Source organism: Cygnus atratus, chromosome 4, assembly GCF_013377495.2.
Source record: "Cygnus atratus isolate AKBS03 ecotype Queensland, Australia chromosome 4, CAtr_DNAZoo_HiC_assembly, whole genome shotgun sequence".
NCBI classification, from domain to species: Eukaryota; Metazoa; Chordata; class Aves; order Anseriformes; family Anatidae; genus Cygnus; species Cygnus atratus.
Window position 1 is genome coordinate 9558218 of NC_066365.1, and position 22794 is coordinate 9581011.

General features: G+C 39.4%; 1 protein-coding gene across 1 annotated transcript in view; it reads right to left on the reverse strand.

Annotated features, from left to right (window-relative positions):
* Positions 1-22132, reverse strand: part of SMARCAD1 (SWI/SNF-related, matrix-associated actin-dependent regulator of chromatin, subfamily a, containing DEAD/H box 1) — a 44214-nt gene extending 22082 nt beyond the window's left edge. Inside the window, exons 1-7 of the mRNA XM_035539007.2 lie at positions 21938-22132; positions 21659-21851; positions 12281-12455; positions 8671-8848; positions 6606-6669; positions 2357-2445; positions 601-690 (exon numbers count right to left, since the gene is read on the reverse strand). Coding sequence (XP_035394900.1) covers positions 601-690; positions 2357-2445; positions 6606-6669; positions 8671-8848; positions 12281-12455; positions 21659-21842 — 780 coding nt within the window. The 5' untranslated portion in view covers positions 21843-21851; positions 21938-22132. The remainder of the gene's footprint in view (positions 1-600; positions 691-2356; positions 2446-6605; positions 6670-8670; positions 8849-12280; positions 12456-21658; positions 21852-21937) is intronic.
* Between the last annotated feature and the right edge of the window lie 662 nt (positions 22133-22794).

Sequence of the window (22794 nt, forward strand, 5' to 3'; positions counted from 1 at the left end):
AGCAGAAACTAGAATTCTCTATATATTAACACTGAGATATGAACACTTAATTTTAATCCCATAAGGCAAACACTCTTCCCCCACCCCCATAAGTCAGAGGATTCAAAAGAAAGGAAATCAGAAGTAGAAAAACCTTCAGTTCATCTTTAGCACAGACCTGCACTCCACTTTTCAAAAGGGTTGAACACATCAACAAGCTTTGCTTCCAACAATTTAAAAGTACAGTATTAAAAGGCCCTAATCAGTTGCTGAGTATCTTCACGTACCAAACTACTGCAACACACACACTATACCTCATCATCTGTGGGGGGAGAGAGGGCCAGAGGGAAGGGGATTTCCCCCATACATTTTATAAGAGGCCAGGCTTGCCATCAGGACCAAAACAGCAGGACAAAAAGTTCTGCATAGTCTTTGACTAATTCCAGCTGCTCTCAGTCAAGGGCAAATTTCATTCCAAGGGCAGGAGCAATGAAGGCCTTCCTACCCTTGAAACCTTCTGAGAGCACTGCTAGTATAAAGACTGTTTCATTTAGACTACTGACAGCTACCATTTTCTTAAGAAGTCGAGATCTGATTTGTTATCAGGAGACATAAGCTCACCTCCTTATCCAATCCAGGGAATGTATTTTGCAGCTTCTTTACAAGCATCTCTCTCTTCTCCCATCGTCTTTGGGATTCTGATCCATCCAGCTACGTTCAGAAAAAGAAATCTGTTTTAGGCTTAATGTAAATTACAGAAAAATCAAACCTAATCAATATTGCTTACCTTAGAGTCACTTCAAATGACAAAAGTGCTCAAGACAAATCCAAGTTGCAGAAGTGATTCCTCATACACAATCAATACTCCAAATAAGGCTAAAACTTTCAAGAGTGTAGAAAGTCTTCAGTCATGAAAGACTAGCATTCTTTATTTGATTAGCATATACAGTGCAAAGTTACATATCAAAACATAAATAATTTAAAGTTATCTAGTCTGTATTTCTTTAAAATAAAAATAATAGTTAGTAGTGATTCTGCATGATATTTCAGGCAGAAGGCAGTAGGGTTAACATTCAGGAGGTAAAAGTAAGTTAAGTTAGATTAACAAGTGTGTAGCATTTAACCCGCCAGAGCCTATAAACACATCAATTGGTGTGTTTATATGAAGATTGATGTGTTTCAAAAAGAAACAAAAACACAACAGAACCAATGCTGTGTCAAAGCACCGTCAAGTCACATCAAAACTTGGCAAAAAGTTTTTGTCAACATGAGCTTCACAACAGCTACTCTAAGTCAGGAAAGAGGGAGGTTTCTTATGAACGACTGCCAAGACTTCTACATGCCACAAGCTGTTCTGTTATGTACTCAACACAAAAAATTAAACATGTTCCTTCTCAGAGCACTGAACGCAAAGCGGTTACACATCTACTTATCTACAGCAAAGACACTAACATTTTTATTTACCTAACTAAATGATGGTATTTGCTGAACAAACATAAACCAGATCACCCAGAAGTACTTCCAGGTAACAGAGGACATGGTTCCTTCCCTTAGTAAGCCTACAGCATCATTAGGAAAAGAGCTATGGCAACTACAAGAGCCAGTAACGGGATGAAGCATGCTCTAGCTTTTGGAGTCAGTTACCCCTGAGAGAAAATTTCTCAGCATGAGCTAAAAAACGTGCAAGTATTTCCATTACTAATCTCTAGTACAAATTTTAAAAATCCTCGTTTCAGCTGATTTTTTTCCTCACTCCTCAGTCTTTTAACTGTAACAGAGCTGTTAAGCATAGAAATCAAACTGCTGCCTAAAACCAGCTCCAGTGAAGCTTGTTTGGTACACCAGCTGGGTAATAGTTCAGTATCTGTACACAAAGGTCAAAGTAATCATTCCATTTAACTTATCTGATTCATTGCTTTCCAAGATTTCCCTACGCCATAGTTCTTTTCCAACCTAAATGATTCTATGATTCTATCACTACTATAGCAAAGGATAAGAGTAACAAAAGATGTTGAACTTCACCTATTTGAGGAAAAATAAGGAATGAAGTTGCCTCATAGCTGATAACTCCCGTTAACATTCACAGCAATTGAACTGTACCCAGTGCCTCACACACTGCTGCTACCTGTCATCAATTTCTACCCTGAGAGCAGTAACTAGATAATTAGGACACAAATCTATAAATATTAAAGAGCAAAACAGGTAACTTCATTTAGCATTGCCAAAAAGAATAAAGCAGAAAAACTCAGAGAGCAAGATTTGAATTTGATGGGATTTTCTGATTAAAAAAACACCGAGTTCATGGCACTACTGTTGCTGATCATGTCAGGCACTTCCACTTACTTCATAGCACTTAGACAGAAAAAACAATACTTACATGATTAGCTTTTGGCTTTTTTGCAGCTTCCTCATCACTGTTGTCACAATTTCTGGGGGAACCTTTTAGTTTCCTTTTACGAAAAGTAGCTTTAAAAAGAAAGCAAAAAAGAACTGGAAATTACTTTCATTAAGTTTACCTCAATACAGTAGGATGATTCAAACCAGAACTATAGTAACTACTTGTTAACTGCACAAGATGTTGAACGGTCTTCTGTAGTAGTTTCTTACTACAGTCCGCAGGTACACAGAAACTCCAAGCAAAGCTGCTGCTTGAAAATACGTTTCTTTACCTTATTTACCTCCTCAAGTTTTATTTAGTACTCTGGCAACTAAGCAATTATGTCTCATAGGAAACAGCTTTATTTTTTTAAACTGCCCCATATTTTTACGTACGAGTAAAGTTGTATCTTTCTTTTAACAGCAGTAGTTTTCCAAATGAAAGCTAATTTTATTTAAGCTAAGTGCTTTTGGAAATTTGGTACTTAACCAAGGCTAAAACCAAGCTATGAGTTATGATATGCACTCCACTGCCAATCTGGAAGTGCTGGTGATTGATTTCTGGCTCAGGTGCACACTAGAGGTTACTATCAAACAGTTTTCAACATTAAATCAAAATGCTTGCAAGAGAACTATGCGTATTAAGTCAGAGATAACCAAATATCAGTGATACCTAAATTATTTATGAATAGTTTACATGAGCCAGAACTTTCTGAATATCTTTGGGCCCAGGTGATAATCAGAGATTACCATCTTAGCATTAAGACCTGCCCAGTCAGGTGCATTTTCACTGCCACGATGCATGGCTCATGAAGTTACATTACCACTACTTCTCCACATTAACTTCGCCTGAAGCAGCAACTCTTACTAGATGAATACTCTTTTTACTATAGTTCAAATTATTTAAAGTTTCCCAATCTTTTTGGAAGCCTGCTGGCAGAGCTTTCATGTCTGTCACAAGCATCTGCAGCCAACCTCTCGTCCCAGACTGCCAAAGGACAGTCAGCAAACAAGCAGAGCTCTAGTGATCACACACAAAAAACATGCTTGCTTTCAAATCCAAAGGACGATATGGACAACCAAAATAGCTTTAATTGTGAAAAATTAAGTATTCACATCTTTGCATAGAAACACATTTGTGTATGAAAATACTTCCAAATACATTTTCCACTAGACTAATTCCCTCTGGTATCAAAAATGGAAGTGGCATACAGATAAAAAAAAAAAAAAAAACTTCCCAAAGACAGAGTAGTAAAGCATCAGCAATAACTAGCTCTTCATTCAAGTTCCAGATATCTACCAGAAAAGACTGGTAAGATTTTTCAGAGCATATTCATTTCCACATATCAATATAAAACACACAGAAGCAGCACACCTCAAAGAATCCAGAGAATGTGTCGACAGAGGGGAAGCAGCTCTCCTTCAGCATTCAGAGAACAATGCGCTTGACTTTTCTGCCCAAGAATCTCATTAAACAATATGGGCAGGAACAAAAAAAAAACACACAAAACCATACTACTAGCTTAAGACTGAAAAATGTGTTTAGCCTTGATACCAAGGCTAAGGGTGGTCAGGCTGCTGTTGGATAAAGCACTAGAAGAGTTAAGGAGTCATTACACTTAAGATTAACTAGAACTGCATTCAGGATTGTTAACTCTGAACGTGAACAGGGACCCTGCAAATCTCTCTGCCACACAGGCTTCATAGAGTATTTCCAAGATTACCGTCCTTTCTTTAAAGTCATGGGCTGAATGATCATTGGTCTTTGGAGGAAAACCAAAGAAATACATAAAACCGGCCAAGAGCAATTTGAGTGACAATTAAGCTGCAGTGGAGAATCTGTATAACTACGATCTCAGGAACCTACCTATAAATTTACTTAAATCAGTCTGTGATCATCTAAAACTAAACATATCTACAACCGAAAAACAACTTTCTAAAGGCATTCACTTTGCAAGGTATACCTAATTTTTGCTTCCTGGGCCAAGGCAGCACTGCTGAGGGAATGAAGAAGCTGTACGATTGCTAGACAGGATTCATCCTTGGAGTGTAGGCAGGGTACATGGGACCCTCCGGAGAAAACCTTACTCCGTTTTTTGTTTTTTTTTTTTAATCAACAAGCAATGAGAAAAGCAACTCAAGGGTTTCAAATTTTAGAGGCACTTGTAATTATTTCCACTGTTATTTGCTGTTACCACTACAAAAAACAAAACACCTTATGACAGTGACTTCCTTACACTATTATGAAAGGGACAGTCATTTCTGCCTGTTCAAAAAGCAGTAACATCAGAGAATTTTACTTGAGGCGTTAGCTCAGAAGAACCCACACTGATTTCATAGTTTTCAAGATGTACAGAAAGCAACAATGGAAACGAATCACGAGAAGCAGGTATTGCTGTAACTTCATGTCTTTCATTCATGCACACTTTTTTCCAGTATGTCACATCTGATCTTTGTACCTGTAAGTTATCTGTAATGATTCTAATTTTAGTTATAGAAACAACAATTTGAACTATACAAGTTTTGTCACTGTTAAGGAAAGGACCAAACTGAGAATGCTTTGTCAGGCCACTTTTTTTTTTTTTTTTTAGCCAAACTATGCTTCAGAAAATTGTATCTTGTCCCTCACTTCTCACCCAGTCAACACCTCATAACAAGTAAAGCATATCAAAAATTGACATGGAGAAGCAGATGTTCAATGATGTTTCCACTTTTTAAAAAAATGTGTCCAAAATGAGATGATTTATACCATCAGGCATGCTCATTCTTAACTAAATATTTTATATAACAGATATGATTAAAGAGAATTCTGCTGCCAAGATTCTTCTGTGGGCTTCTATCGAAAGCATATGAAACAGCACTCTTAGATCAACACGAAAATGGCCAAAAGGCAGGGTCTAAATACCAGAAATCAGTGTTTTAGTTCAGACATTGAATTGCACCAAAATTTAGAGATGTCTATTAGCGTGAAGTGTTTTAATATTAATCAAAACCCTTGAAAAGTAATCATCATCTTCCAGGAAGGGTTTTTCCAGGAGCAGCTCTCAGAAGTAGCATGTCCCTTGAGAATGTGTTGGCTTCTTCCCGCCTATGTATAGAATCTGATCATGCACACAGTGATAACCTCAAAATACTCGACAGTCAGAGAGCATGGTCTGGTTAGATTAAAAGGTTAAAAATTCTGTGTTAGAGGTTTTTTTTAAAGCTTTTCATTAACTATTAAAAATCTTGTAAGTTGTAATGTTTTTCCTCTTCTGATTTTTGTATACAACAGGGAGAAATGAATTATCAAAAGATCATCATCTACGTTAGATACAGAATAAAACTATATTCTCCCTCAGCACGAGCTTCCTACAGATAGTTTCCAAATCCATGGAAATCCAAAATTAAAATTAATCTGGATGAAAAGACACATGAATCACTTAAATAAAATAATCAAGAGTGATTATAAACAGCTTTCTCCATCCTATCCAAACCATGAAGATCTTTCAAGAAAAGTCACAGATAACTAAGCTGTAAACAGACTGAGACTGATAAAACAGCTTTTTAAGACATAATATTCAAAACGATCTTTCACTCTTCTCCCCACCACAAACACATGATAAATCAATCAAAATGATTAACAGAATATAGAGGTTTAAACCCTGAACTTAGGTGATGTCAAGAGCAAAACCCAAGGCCTGAGAACGATGACCTTTTTTACATGCTTACCACTTCCTACACATTCCCACATCTTGGGATTCTTTGGTAACATCACGTAACATCATGAGACTGCAGGAATTCAGATGCAGAAAAAGAAAACCCTAAACAAGCTCTGGGGACGCAAAGCATGGTTTGGAGGATGTTTTGCTACAGAACCATGAGGAATTGTCTGCAGTAGTGTTTAAGCCTACCAGTTCTTACTCGGAATTACAAGTCTATAAGTCAACCTGAAGAGAAAATCATGACAGGGCTTGACATAAGAAAGTTCTAGTTAGAAATGGCTACATACTCCAGCACAATTCTTTTTATCACCAGATTTTTCACCCACAACATTTAGTACTACTATCTTTAACCTATTACTATTTACCTCAACTTCCAAGCAACAAAGGAACCATTAATAAGAAAAGTCACTTACTTAAAGACCCCATATATAAAGCCGTCCTAAACTACACAGAATATATATATATATATTTTTTTTCTATTTCTGAGTTTTGGTACGCATCCTCTTCTCATCTTTCCCCTTGCAAAGTCTGCAGCTTCAAACATACCTTCATCACTGAACTTCAAACCAGCAGCTATCGCTTCATCCATTGTGTGCGTCGATTCTATCAACTGAAAAAAAAACACAAAAAAAAACAAACGGCTAAGTGGCAAGATTTAATCCAGATGAAAAGAGGACAACGATGATAAATAAGCAGGATTGAAATACACTTTGAAAAACAAACAAACAAAAAAAACCCTAACACTCAAAAGTCATTAATTGTAAATTCCAAATCCAAAACCAAAATTGACAGGTACTAAATCATCACCTAGACTGATTAGAATCACATCAGCTGTATTTGCCAACACTTTGTATTAAAGCTGTTTTCAAGTATGTTTTTATATTTATTTCACTTTCTTTTCCCCCTCCTATTTCACAAACATATGATGGAAGTTTAAGTAAACTTTTTTTTTTAAATCTCCAAAAACATTTTATGTTACTATCAGAAAGCCAGATGACCCAAAAACCTAACATCTTAACTCATGAATTTTTTTTATATACTGCTATGTCACACTGGTTGATTTCCTGGAATTGAATTTAAACCATGCCTCCAACAGATTATCTTTCTTGCAACCTTAGATTCTTTTCTCCATCTACCTGCAGTCTCAGCATAGATCATTCTTACAAATTAACTGAATATCAAGACTTATTATAAAATAAGTACTGCTTTTTCCAAGCATGGTAACTTCAACAAAAGCAAACAGCCTAAAGGTTACAAACAAAACAACACACATAAAATGAGATCTGATTCCCAAGCATCTGTTCACATTTCTAAACACTGCCTTACAATTTTACTATAAATATATTTTCCTTTTGAAAGGAGCATAGGAGTATTGCTTACTGTTTTTTCTTAACAACATTCACTGGTCATGTAGGGTTTATCAGGACAAGTTGTTCCAGATCTTTGGTGAAGAAACAATAGATTTGCCTATTATTCCCTCATCTTCCCTCAAGAATGTTGTGGATATGTAACCATGGAAAAAATGCTTGCACAGCCCTTACATACTACAAAGTTGTGTTGATACAGGAGCTCTCTTATGCTCTCCTGAGAACAGATACCATCAGCACTACATACCACTAAGCATTTACAAACACCACTGAAGTCACTCCTCATTGAACCCACAAAACAGCAAACAGACACACTATACAAGCATTATTTCTAGTTAGTTTCTAGGCTACTATGAACCGTTCTCTCTTTGGTTTAAGTACATTTTGTGTGGTAATTGAAACTTCATATGCTCTGGGCATTTACAGCATAATTTATACTATAACCTCCAGGAGAAAAAATAAAATAAAATAAAAAATTGCTATGTGCAACCCCATAATCACCCAGCAAAGAATACCAGTTGAATTTCTGCATTTCTTTAAGGACACTTTGGCAACTAGGAAACTGAATAGATTAATTTAAATGCATTTATCTTTGAAAACTAAAGCTACTGAAAAACTAGTTACATATCAGCACTAAGAGGTAAACTTAATGAAGATATATTTTACTGTAATAAGTTACCATAACGTTACAGTAGATTTGTGCTATACATTGGAGAATCGCCAAGAGTATTTTAGGTTTATACAGAGGAATAATTTTAAGAAATTAGAGTAATTTCAAGTCTACTCTTTTTGCCTCACTGGAAGTAGTACAGGCTTTGAGCATTAAATCTGATGAAAGCAAAGGGGAAGTGTTTCATGTAACGTAGCTAACAACGATTTCACTCATTCTGCATTAACCAGTTAACTGCACTCCAGCAACAGCTATCACTAGTTATGAACCAAGGTAGCTCTAAGTAAGGTTAAAAGTCAGGACAGCACAGAGTAATAGAAAAATGTACTATACCCTAGAATTCACTGTTGAAGAGACCTGATTCTTTTATACATATCTATACACACACATACACACACTTAAAAAAAAAAACACAAAAACTTCCATGATTGTACTTCCCCTGCAAGGAGTATTACTTTGATATCACCTTTTGCTAGGAAGACTTGAGGCTCTTCCCTCTTGTAATGCCAAAAGCATAAGAATACTGCCTACAAAACAGTCATCAAAATAAATTAAGAGAACAGAGCATTATTACTTCTAGTAAATCCTGGTCACTTCTCTGGGGGAAAAGTTCCTTCATTGTTTGCAGCTTTGCACCTTTGATGTCTTCCTCCACACCATTCTTCATGTCTGGCAGCTGACCTCCACCATTTACATACGCCAACTGGGTCAATTCATCCTCAGGCTGCTCATCATCCTTAGACTGTTCAGAGCTACGATGTATGAGGGACAGATAAAGAATTAAGTTTTATTTTTGCTTCTTACATATTATTCTACAAGAACATCACTGTAAACCCACACCAACACGATTACATGAGTAGAAATTGATATGATTAAATGTTAGCTTTTTAAAAAAACTATTTTTTAAATAAGTTGCTGCATATTATTTAAGCACATTAAACATATATTATAAAAAGAAAAATACAGTAGTAAAACTGTCGCCCTCTCCACCTTCCCCATGAGACACTGTTTGAAAACTTTATCACAGAAGTAAGGAACAGTCGAAATCCAGCTTCCTTCCTTACAAGACATATTTACATGTATTCAGTGAAATTGAGCCAGGTTGTACCCAAAGCGCTATCTCCTACTCAGGGAAAAATAAAGCATTTAAGGTTTAGTATACGTTTCTGCTTACAGTAAACACATTTCAACTTGGCAAAGGGAAGAAGGAACAGACAAAATACTATGACTTACCTTTGTACTGGGGTATAAGAGGTTACTTACACCTCGATTTAACAAAATTGGATCAATTTAACAAAAACATCAATACATTTCATTATTTCAGATAACTGAATTACATCAGACTATCTCAGTTTGCTTCAAATGGTCTAGTGTTTATCTGCCCAACAGACAAACAGATCTAAGTTCTTTATAAAAAAAAATAGAAAACTTTTCAGGTGCAGCATCAGTTCCCTGTCCTAATTCTCAGCTCAAAGAAATAAAATGTGAAGATCCTTAAGTAGTATCTTAAACATCTCAGAATGTGGGTAGAACCCCTTTCAAAAAAAAAAAGTGGAGTCCTGAATTTACTGGAAGATTCATTATTACAGGTTGCTTTTTCTGCAGGAAAGCTCTGTGTATTTTTGATGATACTTCGTTGCACAGACAAGAAGGAATGTAGGCAGAGGTCTCCTATCCTACTGCCGTCCACTGATGCATAAAACCTCCTTTCCTCAACTAAAATTAAACATTATGGAGTTTGCCATTTCATCAGGGCACCATTACCAGAAAGACTTACCTTTTATTCTTTATGCACATATATAGGTAAAAGACTAAAAATACACCTATTTTTCTGTCTATAACTTTCTTTAGCAGTTGAAATAGGTAACTTGCATTACAGTTTTAGAACTGACACAAAATACATGCACAATTTTGAGACAACTTATCCTCGAGTAATCCTTTCCTCCCTATCCTGTTCAAAAGGCACACAGACACCTGGACGCTCTGATTGTACTATCACCAAAAAACTAGTATAGTAAAAAAAGTCCTTAAAACAAAGAATAACCCAAATTCCTCTTCAAACCACCAACCAATCTAGTCATGGGCTTCAGAAGGTCAATCCAGCATCCCCTTAAAAAGTCATAACAAAATGACACGTTAAAATTTATTAGCATATTTCAAACCTTTCTACCTTGTTAAGGAAAAAGCTTTCTTTATAAATTGTATATAAAGAGAACGTCAACTGAAACTGATGTAGTAACACTGCAATTACCTTATCCTTTCCTATCAGGGATTAACATCTAAATACTTGTCAACAAAGCCAGAGTTGCATACATCATGTCTTCTCCACAATCACGTTCCTAGCAAGCATGAAGAAACGCTCATGTAACCACTAAAAGAGTATGACTCTGACCAACAAAGTCTATTATGTTAGAATTCTGTTTTTCCAACAAAGCCTAGATAGTAACTCACCTAGGGAAGCTTACCTCACTTAAGCCTAGAAAAGCTGTACTTTCTGCTCTAGAACATCTTTTATCCAGGATAACAGAGGCTAGGATACCCAGAAATAAAGGATGAAATTCACAAAATCCCCAAACTCTAGGTAAAACATGTACCAAGAAGCGCAGTATAAAGACATCTGGTCAGCTGATTCTGTGCAAAACCAAGCTAAATTCAGCACACGCCAGAACTAATAAGCCTGGCCAGACCCAAGCTAACTCCTGCCACACTCTTCATTCCAGTTTTAGCTCACACAGAATGCCACTTGTGAGGGAGTTTAGTGGATTCGGTGTACATCAATTAGCACCTGAGCCAATGAGCCATGACAAAGTGTTGAGCAGTGGGGTGCCTAGTGCATCAGAGATCAGTGGCTACAGAGGAATAATGAAGAGTACGAGAGGATATGGCTCACTTTAGACACAGATGAATCCTACTGGGAGCTGCTTTGGTATCTGTCTGTCTCTCCCCCAGTAATCAGATTACAGAGGGGAAATAGCAACATGTGGCTCTGCAAGTTGGATCCTGCATGGCATATTAGCTTCTGCTCCATACTGCACGGAACTGATTGTACTGCTTCCAAATCTGGTTGATCGCAGAAGCAGCACAACTTTGTTTACACAGCACTGCACACAGGCCAATACGGTGCATGCAAACACCTTGCTGCCCCTGTATCCTTGCACAATCTACAACTTAAACCATTTGCTCATAGATAGATAATGAGCTCCCTCTGCAAACTACTGAAGATTTTTTTTTTCTTACCAAGTATCTGCTATGGGTTGAGACTTCAGGAAAATGCAGAAAAAAAAAACCAATAATTTCAGTTAATAGCAGCAGGGAAAAGCACTTTTTCATGTCTGCTGACAAGCTCCAATAACTCCATGCTCTGCATAGGGACTGAAAATTGGGCCAAAGACCCATTGCTATTCCCATTAAAGTTAACAAATTTTATTTCAAGCAGATTATCAACATATGTAGGTTAAACCATCCTGTTTTGCTTGGCAGAAATACAGTTAAGGGGCACAGACAACCAGCACATTCTGGTCACACAGATGTATAACTAGCAGATAATACATACGATGGGTTTCTTCAAACCATTCCACCTGGTCGTGTAAGATACCTGCACACAGCTCGTCTCTCCTGCACTCTCAATGCTCCTTTTTTAGCACCCACAAAAGTGGCATGTGCACACTATTCTCTTCCCTGCTAACTCATCAAAAATTGTTTCTAAATCACTAACAAAATTTTCACTAAGTATAATAAAACACATCACGCACCTAATACATAATAATTCAGCTCAAAAAATCTTACACTACACACAGAAGCAGTGCTTGCCTTCTTGTCCCTCTATAGTTTCATTAAAATAAAAAAACAGGCTTAGACAAACTCCAATACGTTTTAAAACTTAAAGCTAATATTTTAAAGTTAAGCTTTGAAGTGCCATCAAAATAATTTCAGAGGGACAAATGTGCGAATTTAAAATAAACACCACGCATATCATCCAATATCATGGAATTCCTCCCTCTTAAGCCATGTTCTGAAAGAAGACACTTAAGAGCTGTATTTTTTTCCCCTGAAAATCAAGCAGAGTTTAATTACATTGCAAGATGTAAAGCCAGAACCTAGTATCTCATTTTTAATCCAGCATTACAATTTAAAACATCACATCAGCTTGTATAAACATTACACAAAACCAGGTTAAAGCTTACATTACAATCACATCTTCCGTTGGAGCCCTTTTTAATTTTGCAGCATGGAAATTTCTTGGTTCTTCATCTTCACTGTCTGAAGACAAGTCTAGGAATTGTACTCCTCTTCGACGCTTGAAATAAGACAGCTTATTTGTCCTCTCATCTTCAGGAGTTTCTGGGACGCTGGAGTACCCTGTGCAAGCCATTTCAATACGAGAAAAGATGGGAGAAAATGACTTAGGACTTAAAACTTCAAATACTTATTTATTCTTATAGCATCAGATAGCTATGACTTCATCATACAGAGCAACCACTTCAACAGAACTCATATCCTTATGCACGGAAAATTCCTGTAAGCTGTAACTTATCTGGCAAAATCACCTCAGTGATCTTATTTCACACAAACAGAAGCCTGTATAGTATAAACCACAAAGTTTAAGAACGCTAGTAATTATTTAAATGCATGCTTATCTTGGGAGAAATACACAAATCAGCGGAGTCCTCTGAGCTACTTCCAGGCTAATCAGGACATGGACAGACACATAGCAGTGTATCTGATGGCTGATTTATAATCTGTTAGTCACAGCCTTTCAGGAAGGCTGCATCACTATTACACTGAAGGAGATTAGAAAGCTACTCTGAGGATCTTAACAGGTACAGATGCAAATCCTATAGATACAATCTAAGTACCCAGTCTTTTCCACATTGTGCTCTAGACGATTCTTGTAAAAACTTGTAAAAAGACGAAACTTGTAAAATTGAGCCACTGCGCCTGCATTAACCCATACTGAATCTTCACTTCTGAACATACTCAGAAGACAACCATGAGCATAAGCAGCCAACATATTCATGCAATTCCTGAACTAGTAACAAATATAGCATGGTAAAATCCCTGCCAACTACACCTGAAGCCAGTTCCATGCATGTATCTAGATAGGGAGAACATGACCGCACAGGGAAATGACACAGCATGTGATATACAAAATGGGTCTTGAAACTAAAGCAGAGAGAGGATCAGAACACTGTAAACCAAAACAAAAAAGCCTGCACTTTATTAGACTTTGCTCTGTCGCCCTCTTTCAGCACTGTACCAAAGGCACAGTGTGCTCTAACCTCACATATTGTGTATTTCAAAGTGGTTATTGTGGTTATAACTGTAAAATTCAGATGCTCCCATATGAACTTGGGCAAGTTAAAACATATGGTTCAATCCAGCACCTACCAAGGCTGGAGCTGTTCTGCCACCTTTTTAAAAAAAAAAAAAAAACAACTAGGAAAAGACGAATTTGTAGTTGACTCATGTGGACTTGAACGTATAGCTCCTATCTCTTCATCTTTATATGTGCACTACACATAACTAAATATTTGGTAATAACTGACAACTCATAAGTGTGCCATTTCGTGTCAGCAATTGAAGAAAAGCATTCAAAGCATTTTGCAGAAGCTATGAGCCCAGAATCTCATCCTGACCCAATGCACTACTCCCTCACGCTCTATCTATACTTCATTCCTTTCTACTACTTTACTATTTTTATAGCCAGTGATGAAAAGAACTACTAAACAAAGAACGGTTAGTATGCCAAGTAATGTTGTTTAAGACCAGACAAATTATGAACCCTGGAGGCACATGACTGAAGAAAGGATGAAGAATGCACGGAGTGGAGAATGTGACAGCTTCAGAGAGCATCTGCTGTACAAAAGTAATCTTGTAGAAAATAAAATAACTCACTGTGGCAGCATTTGATAGAAACACAAAAGCACAACGATAAGCAATTTGCTGACACTAAACTGCTAGGCGATACAGGCTTTGAAAGGCCAAAGGTACCCAATAAACTAAAAAATATGGTACTGTTATATAGTGCACTGCTGAGAGGGGAAAAGAAGAACTTTAAAATGGAGATTATTAACATCAATTACGTAAGTAAGAATGATCTTAACTCAAACTTCTTTAACATCCCTGAATAGCTCAAAAAAAGTAATTGTTACAGTCGATCTTCAGATGATCTTACCTATGCAAAGGTAAGATCTTACAGAATACATGAAACACACATCTAACCAGGTATTAATCCATCAGGATGAAATACAGGAGTAGGAAGAAGGAAAAGCACATAATAAATCAGTTTTAATTCTCAGCTAAAAACCTCTGTGATCTGACACTCCCATATTTCATATTTCATACTGACCATGTCTAACAGGAAAGGTTTTGTCTTTCTCTCATGCCCACAAAGGAACTGCTTCCCAAGTGACAGGCAAGTTTGCTTCCTACCCGCTGCTGCTGTTACCCAGTCTACATTCACTGCAGAACCACAGGCATTAATCAGAAATGAGCACTGATGAAGCAGGACTAAAAATATAACACCCAGCTTGTTGAACACACCAAGGCAAGATTTCATGCTTGCCACCATTCAAGGGTCAGGTAGCTTTCGTTTCAGTAACTGTTACGGTCGGAAACCTCCAGATTGACTTCCCTATGGAATAGCAGACACCGTAATGAGTCTGAGAGGGGCCAGCTGAGAGCGTATCATCCTTCTTACTGACAAAAGCTCCCATACTTGCTCAGATCCCTATACATCTGTCCTCACACGCAAAACCAGAGCTCTCACTTACCTCCAGTTGAATGAAACTGCATCCTAAACACAAAACCTGGTAGCCCACATCAGTGCCCTCATGTGTTGGGTCACCCTCACCTGGAGCTGCCTCGTGCACATGCAGAGGGGCGACTCAGAGCCTCTGGTCCCTGCCTGACTCCCCAGCCCACCTCACCTCCTTGCTGGACCAGCCCGGTACCAGCTGGCAGTCACACTGACACAGGCATGGAGATTCCCCTCACTCTGTATTCAGAACACCATTTTAATGAGAAGACAGGACTCACTATGACCATCAGGAACAAGGCGACCATCAGGAACAAGGCATGGCCAGACGCACATGCTGCCCATTTTAGATGTCACCGGTCTCTTTTAATCCCTTATCCCTCTATTTTCTTCACACTTGCTCCTCCTCAAGCCACTCTGATCCCTCCCTTCCCTTACTTCTGGCTCCCCCCAACCACCCCCTCACAAGTTTTGTATTCTCCCCAAAGGCCCTTATCCACATCCCACAACAAGCTCCATGCCCCCAAGGCAGCAGTCCCCCCATCTGAACGGTGCTCCCAAGGGCCTCGCTGCTGACTCACGGCAATGGGTGTCATGCTATGCCCACGGGGCGATGCCTCTCCTGGGACAGCCACAGGAGCAGCTGGGACAGGCTGTGTTCTTCAGGCTCCCCTACCTGCCTCTGTGCTCCGTCGGGGGTGTAGAGATTAGGTGTTTTTACTCAATGTACAACAAAACAAATTCTGTCTCTGCAGCTGGTACTGAACAAATGGGAGCTCCCTGCTGTTAACAGCTTCCGATTTATGCTGTAAGAGGACAAAACTCCAAAAACTGATAGAGTATAGCTATATTTTCCTATGAATGACAGACAATAATATACTTTGAATTGGGAGGCAGATGGGTGAAAAAACTCTCCAGACTCATTTCCTACTCCAAATGAATTCAGAGTAAGAAAGACTAAAAAACTACACAAGGCAGGTGCAGGAGACTCGGCTACAAAACTCCTGGGAGAGTTGAGTTTTAGTGATACAAATGTCAGTGGAAATCCTCGTATACAAGAACTTTACATCCTCGCCATGTAAATACAGCATCACACGCATGCTCTCCCCCCTAGCGTGTCAACCCTTTCTTAAAACTAACATGGCAACGTGTCAAACACCAATGCTGCTTTCTCAGCTGCCGACTCTGGAAACAGAACTTTAGCTGAAAATAGCAGCAGTTTCTTCTGCCTGTGCTCAGCAATACAGAAACACATCAGGCTGAGTTACTACAGAGGGTAACCTCCAGTTTCAGAGCTGATTTGGCAGAAGAGGCTACAATAAATTCATCTGATAATCAAATGCAGAAGTGAGCTACATGTTGTCAAATTCCTTCTTTATGAAAAAAGACCTTATTCTATCAATTTCAAGTGTGGCAAAAAAATACAGCAATGATTTTTAGCGGGGCCAAGTGTCTCACTTAGCGAAGCAATGGCGTTATCTCGAGAAGCCCACACCGTAGCTTAGTGTTTGTTCCAAAATGGGACAGGCCCTCCCGCAGTCAAGACCAACACCCTAGCAGCAGAGAGTTCTTCAGCTGCACTTTTTCCTACCTGTCCACATTTGGAAGGAGACATGCTGTCTCTTACGGAGCTGATTTGCATTATGTAAAACCTATATATATGTAGATATTTTAAGAAGAATGCAGGAGAAGAGACATTAGGGTAAGTATCAAACACTTTAATTGAATTTAAATATAAAGACATGGGCAAACTTGTTCCAGCAACCTCTCCCTAGCTGGTTGAAAAAACAGTTCTAGTTTAGCAAACTAAAACACAACATTTCTGAACGTTATAAAGATGGGCTAGCCAAGCGAGGGTTATTGCAATAGCACAGAACTGTGAGGAGTATAAGAATTGAATAGAAGTAACATAACATCTTTATAATAAGAAGGAAACATTCCATCTCTGCTGAATTAACACAATTGATCAAGCCAGTTTGCATGATCTTCGCCTTGTAAGTTAGACTATATTCCAAACACACTCCTTCTGCAATAGCAGGTCATGCAGGCAGGCAGGCAGGCACTCATTACAGCTTTGCTATGAAATATCCTTATTGGATATAAAGAGAAACCAACAAGCTTACAAAAACAACACAGCCTTCAAAACGATTTTGTTCTTTAGAATATGCCTTGCAAGAAGTTTAGATGTAAATGAAAAGTGTATTTACTTCTCCACTTGGTGCCTCCTCATTTTATTTTTACTTTAAATAGCAATCACTGTTCCTGACAGCTCCTAACTCCTATACCTATGAAATGCTGATTTACTAAGAAAAAGCATTCTCCCTCTCAAAAAAAAAAGCACTATTTCCTTCCTCTGCTTCCTCCACCTATTCCATTGAACAGAATCCCTTGAGAGGACAGATGGGGGGAAAAAAGTAAGTCACACATGCAAGAAGAGGAGTCCTTCCCATGTATTTAGAGCAAATCATAACCTTGTACAGTAGTATTAGTTTAAAAAAATGAAAAAACCCAACAACTAATTTTCGCTCTCATGAAAAAAGACTCCATGAGAATAACTGGATCCAACTGTGCACAAGTATATGGTGACAGTTTTAAGTCAGGGACGATGGTATTCAAATGAAACTCTTTCTAACATCAGAGCAAATGCTGTGTTTAGCATGGTCAGTAAACACACAGCTCCTCTATTGAGCTTCACTTTATAACCTGACTTTTTTTTGTTTTTAACATACTTTCTACAGTCTTTCGGAAGACATACCTAGTGTGGAGCCACGTTACGTAGCCCTATAATTCTAATTATAACCTACAATACAAACCACACGTCATGATCAAAGCAGCCTGGCCCTTTCTTTCCTGAATAAAAATAAAATTGAAGTAATACTTTGAAGCTTACTATGTTTACGACCACTGCAAAACAAACTAATAGAAGGTAATTTCTACCCAGTTTCAGAAAGCAGTATCAAATGCACACTGCTATAGTCTACAAACTCATCAATATTCCTGTTTCAAAGAAAGTCTTCATTTGCTAAAATAATCCTAAATATCAATAATAGACTAAGATGCTTCGTAAAGATACTGTTTAAAAACGTTTAGTTCACCCTATCTTCCCAGGAATCCTCAAAGACGAGGTACTGAAATCATTACTTTTTTTCCAGAAATGATTAAGTAGAATGATATCCTATGAACTGTGGCATAAGCAAAATACATGGCTTCCTCTGGTCTTAAAAAAAAAAAAAAAAAAAAAAGGACAACAGATGAGAACACAAAAAGCATGTAGCCCCAGTGCAAGTGAATGACATGACACTGAACACTGATACCTGATAGTTCAATCATTTGGGTTATATATTTGAACTGCACAGAAAGGGTATCAACAAAAAAAATAATCAACCACCAGTAACAGCAATGGTTTAATTTCATCTACAACTTTTATTTCCATCGACTGTTAACAGTTTGCAAGCATAATTTTTGAATACAAATCTTATTTTGAAATTCCTGATTATAACTCTTTTAATTCATACACTTCCACCACAGCTCTGCTCCATTTCCACAGCTGGAATAATCTCATTATATTAGTACACCAGGCTACTTACAATTAAGATGACAGTTTCACCACATAATAATAAAACCTAATGTGTGAATTATTTACTAAGTAACACTGATCTCTACAGAAAATTGCAGTACACTACCCTGATGCATTTCCACAGCTTTTTAGGACAGTATCTTTCAGATATGATCTGGTAACTACCCCTCAGTCGCTGATGGTCCTACCCTACGGTGAAGTGATGATCAGAATTAATCACCTCTAACTCAACTGCAAAGTCACTGCAAGCCTGCATCGCTTGCAAAATACATAAGTGTATAAAGACAATCCATTGTTCTGGCCATCATACTGCAAAACATTTATTGAAGTGTAAGGTACGTACGTTCAACACAAAGCAACAAGAAGCATTACATACCTAGGGTGCAGAACAATCTAGCAGTACTAGCTTGTTCTGGAAAAAATAAAAAAATATCTGAAATGATAATGGTGTTTCATGGCACAAGACATGATCTAACTTTTTTTTTTTCCTAAAAAGAACGGAATTACCATTTTTGTCTCTCTTTGTTACAAGCACGTTTTGGGATATTCAACAAATTGGAAATCCAAAGAAAACCCTAGGAAAGGATGCTGAACCATTCATCTCTAAAGGAAAGCGTCTGATTTTAAAATTCTTTTTACATACACAATATGACTGCATGATACCAACTTAAGTGGGACAAAAAAAGTCACCCGTTATTTAATCAATTGTTTTGGTTTGTACACATGAACTAAAGAAGAGTCTCCCCTTTTTCTCAGCTCTATGCATCAATATTTTTCAAATTCACTGTGTTTGTCTTCTGAAGAAATACAGGTAATTGTTGTCCTCACAGGATTTACTGAGAACTTCCAGAAGGTTATTTTCAGCTAACTTGATGTAAACAGCTTCTTGTACAAAACAACTCAATACTTTTGCTTATGCAGTTAGCAGTAGAGAGAGTACACTGTGCCCTAAGCAGGTCACCTCTGCATCTTCTCGATGATAATACAGAAAAACAACTGCCTGTTTTATTTGACCCAAAGGAAGAAAAATTCTGTCTTCCTGATGCTGATTAGGAAACAAAGAGGACGCGCAACTGCTAAACCAATCTAGCTTATTCTTCCACATTTAGGTATCTCATATCCTACAGACAAAATTTGAGTTCTTTATTTCCACTTAACTTCTATAGGCTTAGAAAACACTACATAATTTTTAAAATAGTCAATTCATTTAAATGGGTTACATAAAAACAATGTGACTTTTTTCACATATTTGCGCAAAACCGCTCCAAGTTCTTTAAACACTCAATGTTTGTGAAAAATGAAGCACTACGTAAATGCTAAGTAGTGGTGATTACATCTCAACTTTAAGCATTAACTGGAACCCCTGTTCTACACCAGCATGTGTTCATGGTATCTTGCCCTGCACTTCTACTTAACTCTGATTTACTGCTGGTTACAATTGCCTCCCACGTGTTTTCTCACTATTACTTAGCCTTCCACAACAGTTCCTCTTTTAGGCTGCCTTTTATTATACTCTTACCAAAAAAAACCCTGATGCCTTTCTATAGTGGGTATTCCTTCCCTCTTACACCATTCATCCATCCTCTGTCCTACCTTTGTAGGATATAAGCCCCGCACTTTAAAAAACACAAGCTCCAAACCTCGTTGGTCTTGGTAGTACATGCATCCACTGGCAAAGTCAAGCCTTTAATTAAGGTAGATTAAAAGAAAAAAATTACAAAGACAAGCCACAAAACAAGCAGCACCATTCATTAGTCTGCATCTATGCCTACCACCCAAGAGTACTGGCAACCAGTATCTCCTACACTGCAGAAAACAGTGACTTACCACAAACAGGAAGACTACTTCTGTCCCAAAGCACACTTCCTCTGAGTGCCAGTTTTTCTAGCAATCCTCAACACTACACACACATGCAGACACAGTAGCTGCAGGTTGCTTGCTTCCTGTGGTATCATAGAACCATTACGGTTGGAAAAGACCTCCAATATCATCTGGTCCAACCATTCTCCCTGCCACCAAATCACTCTCTCTCCTTTTGGACAGGTTATTTAACTGCAGACTGGCAACTATCAAGCCAAGACTCTTGTTCTTTTATTTTTAAACATGAAACATTCATTGATATTTAATAATACAAGCAGGACAGCACTCCAGTCAACTGAAAACAGTCAGCCTGCACAACATCAGAATTCATGGAATAATCAGTCTACTGTAATATTGTCTGGCTCACCTGCGAAAGAAAGAGGAACTCCTCCTTCACATGAAAGGTTCTCTTATCATATAGATAAGTTACTACAATAAATAGCCTTCGAAACTGTTAAACAACACCAACGGATGTTGCTCCACTAGTACCTAAACGCGTAATCAGTTTGCCTGATCCCTCCAAGGACACTTGCATCTTGACACCTGTATCAAAAGTCAGATAGAGTAAGAATGTCCAAAACATATGGAATGAAGAACAAAAATGACTTGTTGCTGATCCGTTCTCACACCTCCAACAACAGAAAAACTGTCAGCAAAACAAGGAAAAAAAAAATCACAAGTGAATGTGACTGTGCAGTTAACAGCCATTACAGCAGCATACCAGTATCAGCTAATGAATCCAAACACAACCAGCATATTGCTAATGCATCAGCCAAACAAAACAGATGCCTACAAAAGCAAGCTTTTTCACATTTCCACGAAAACCACAAGCTATTGCCAGCATAGGGGACTGCTGCAGAACTGCTAATATAACTGGCCTGTGAGGACCAGCAACAGGCTTCTCGGCTCTTTGCAAAACCAGGCCCAAGTGAAAAAGAAAGACAGAAACAAACGCTTGTCTTCGTTCTTTTCAGCGTTACCTGTGATGTGCGTTACGTTAGCCTAGTGAAAATGTTAAATATGTGTAGTATTGAGATCACCAGAGAACAGAAAGGTTTTTTTCTCTCAGAAAACCTTAACATATTAGCGTGAAAAAATAGTAGTAGGGGAAGTAGTATATAAATAGGAAAGACTAACGTATTTTAAGCACGGCTTGCTTTCTGAACTGGAAGAACCATTCCATCTCTGGTTACCAGGTTACTGAGTTGACCGTAAACGCGTAGATTGAACCATTTAAACATCCTTTTGTGGAAATCGCTGTGAAACACACACGCACACGGCAGCACCTTTGTAAAACACATCATACAGAACCACAGCAGGACAACGGTTGCTTTATTTGCAGAAACGCGGCGGTGCCGCCCGACTCACCGGTTCTCTCCGCCCCGCCCGAGGCCGGGGAGCCGGGCCTGCCGCCGTCCTCGCCTTCACCCCGCTCCTCGCCATCGCCGGCCGGGGCGGCGGCCTGCCCCCGAGCCCCCAGCGGCCCGGCCTCCTGCCCCGCGCCGCCTCGCCGCCTCTCGAAGCGGAAGCGGTCCAGGTTGAAGAGGCTCATGCTCACCGCCTGCGGGAGGGGACAGGCGGCACGCACGGTCAGCGACTCGCACAGCGGGCAGGGCGCGGCAGCCCCCTCAGCCCCCTCACACGCACCTGCCGCGCATCGGCGCAGCGCGAGGGAGCGGCACGAGCCGAGCCGGAACGAGCCGAAGCCGAGCCGAAAGGAGCCAAAAGGCGCTGAAAGGAGCCGAGCCGAAGCGGGGTGGCGGAACCGCTTCTCGCCCCGATGGCGGCTACCCCGCTGCCCCGCACAGCCCGAAACGCCGGCGACGGCGCTCCGTTACGACGTCACAGAGCTCCTCCGCCCGCCCACCACCCGCTTCGCGCGTTTTCGGCGCGGCGGCGGTTGGTCCCCGGGGACACGGCGGCCTGAGAGGAGGGGGGCGCTCCTCAGGGTGTGGAGGCGCTGGGGTGTGGGCGTCAGGTCGCGGTGTGTGGCCTGGGTGCTCAGGGAGCTTGGTCTGGGCAGGGGAAGGCCTGTGGAGTTCACTGAGGGCAGCTGAGGCCAAGGCAGTGCACTCACACACGTTAAAAGGCTGAGAGGTGCCAGAGCTCAAAGGGGTACCAGAGCTCAAAAGGCTCAGAGGTACCAGAGGTACATGTGAAATAACGTGCTGCAAGGCCAGGCAGGAATAAATAAATGTTATCTTGGGCAGCCAGGTGCAGCTGCTATTAAAAACCTTCTGGAGAAGTTGTACTACCAAATAAAGAAACACAAACCACTTCCCCATCCATCCCGCCAGGTCTAGCACGGTGCTTACACAGAGCTCCTTCACCATTACCATTATACACTTTGCTTCTTCACCATTACCATTACACACCCTTAAAATTAACAGCAGCTCAAATGCCCGACGTGGGGTCACGGCTGTGCTGTGTGGGGTTGGTTATCTGCCCCTGCCAGCGCTGCTTGCTACCGAGCTGCGTGGGGCAGGGCTCGACGTGCTGCTGTC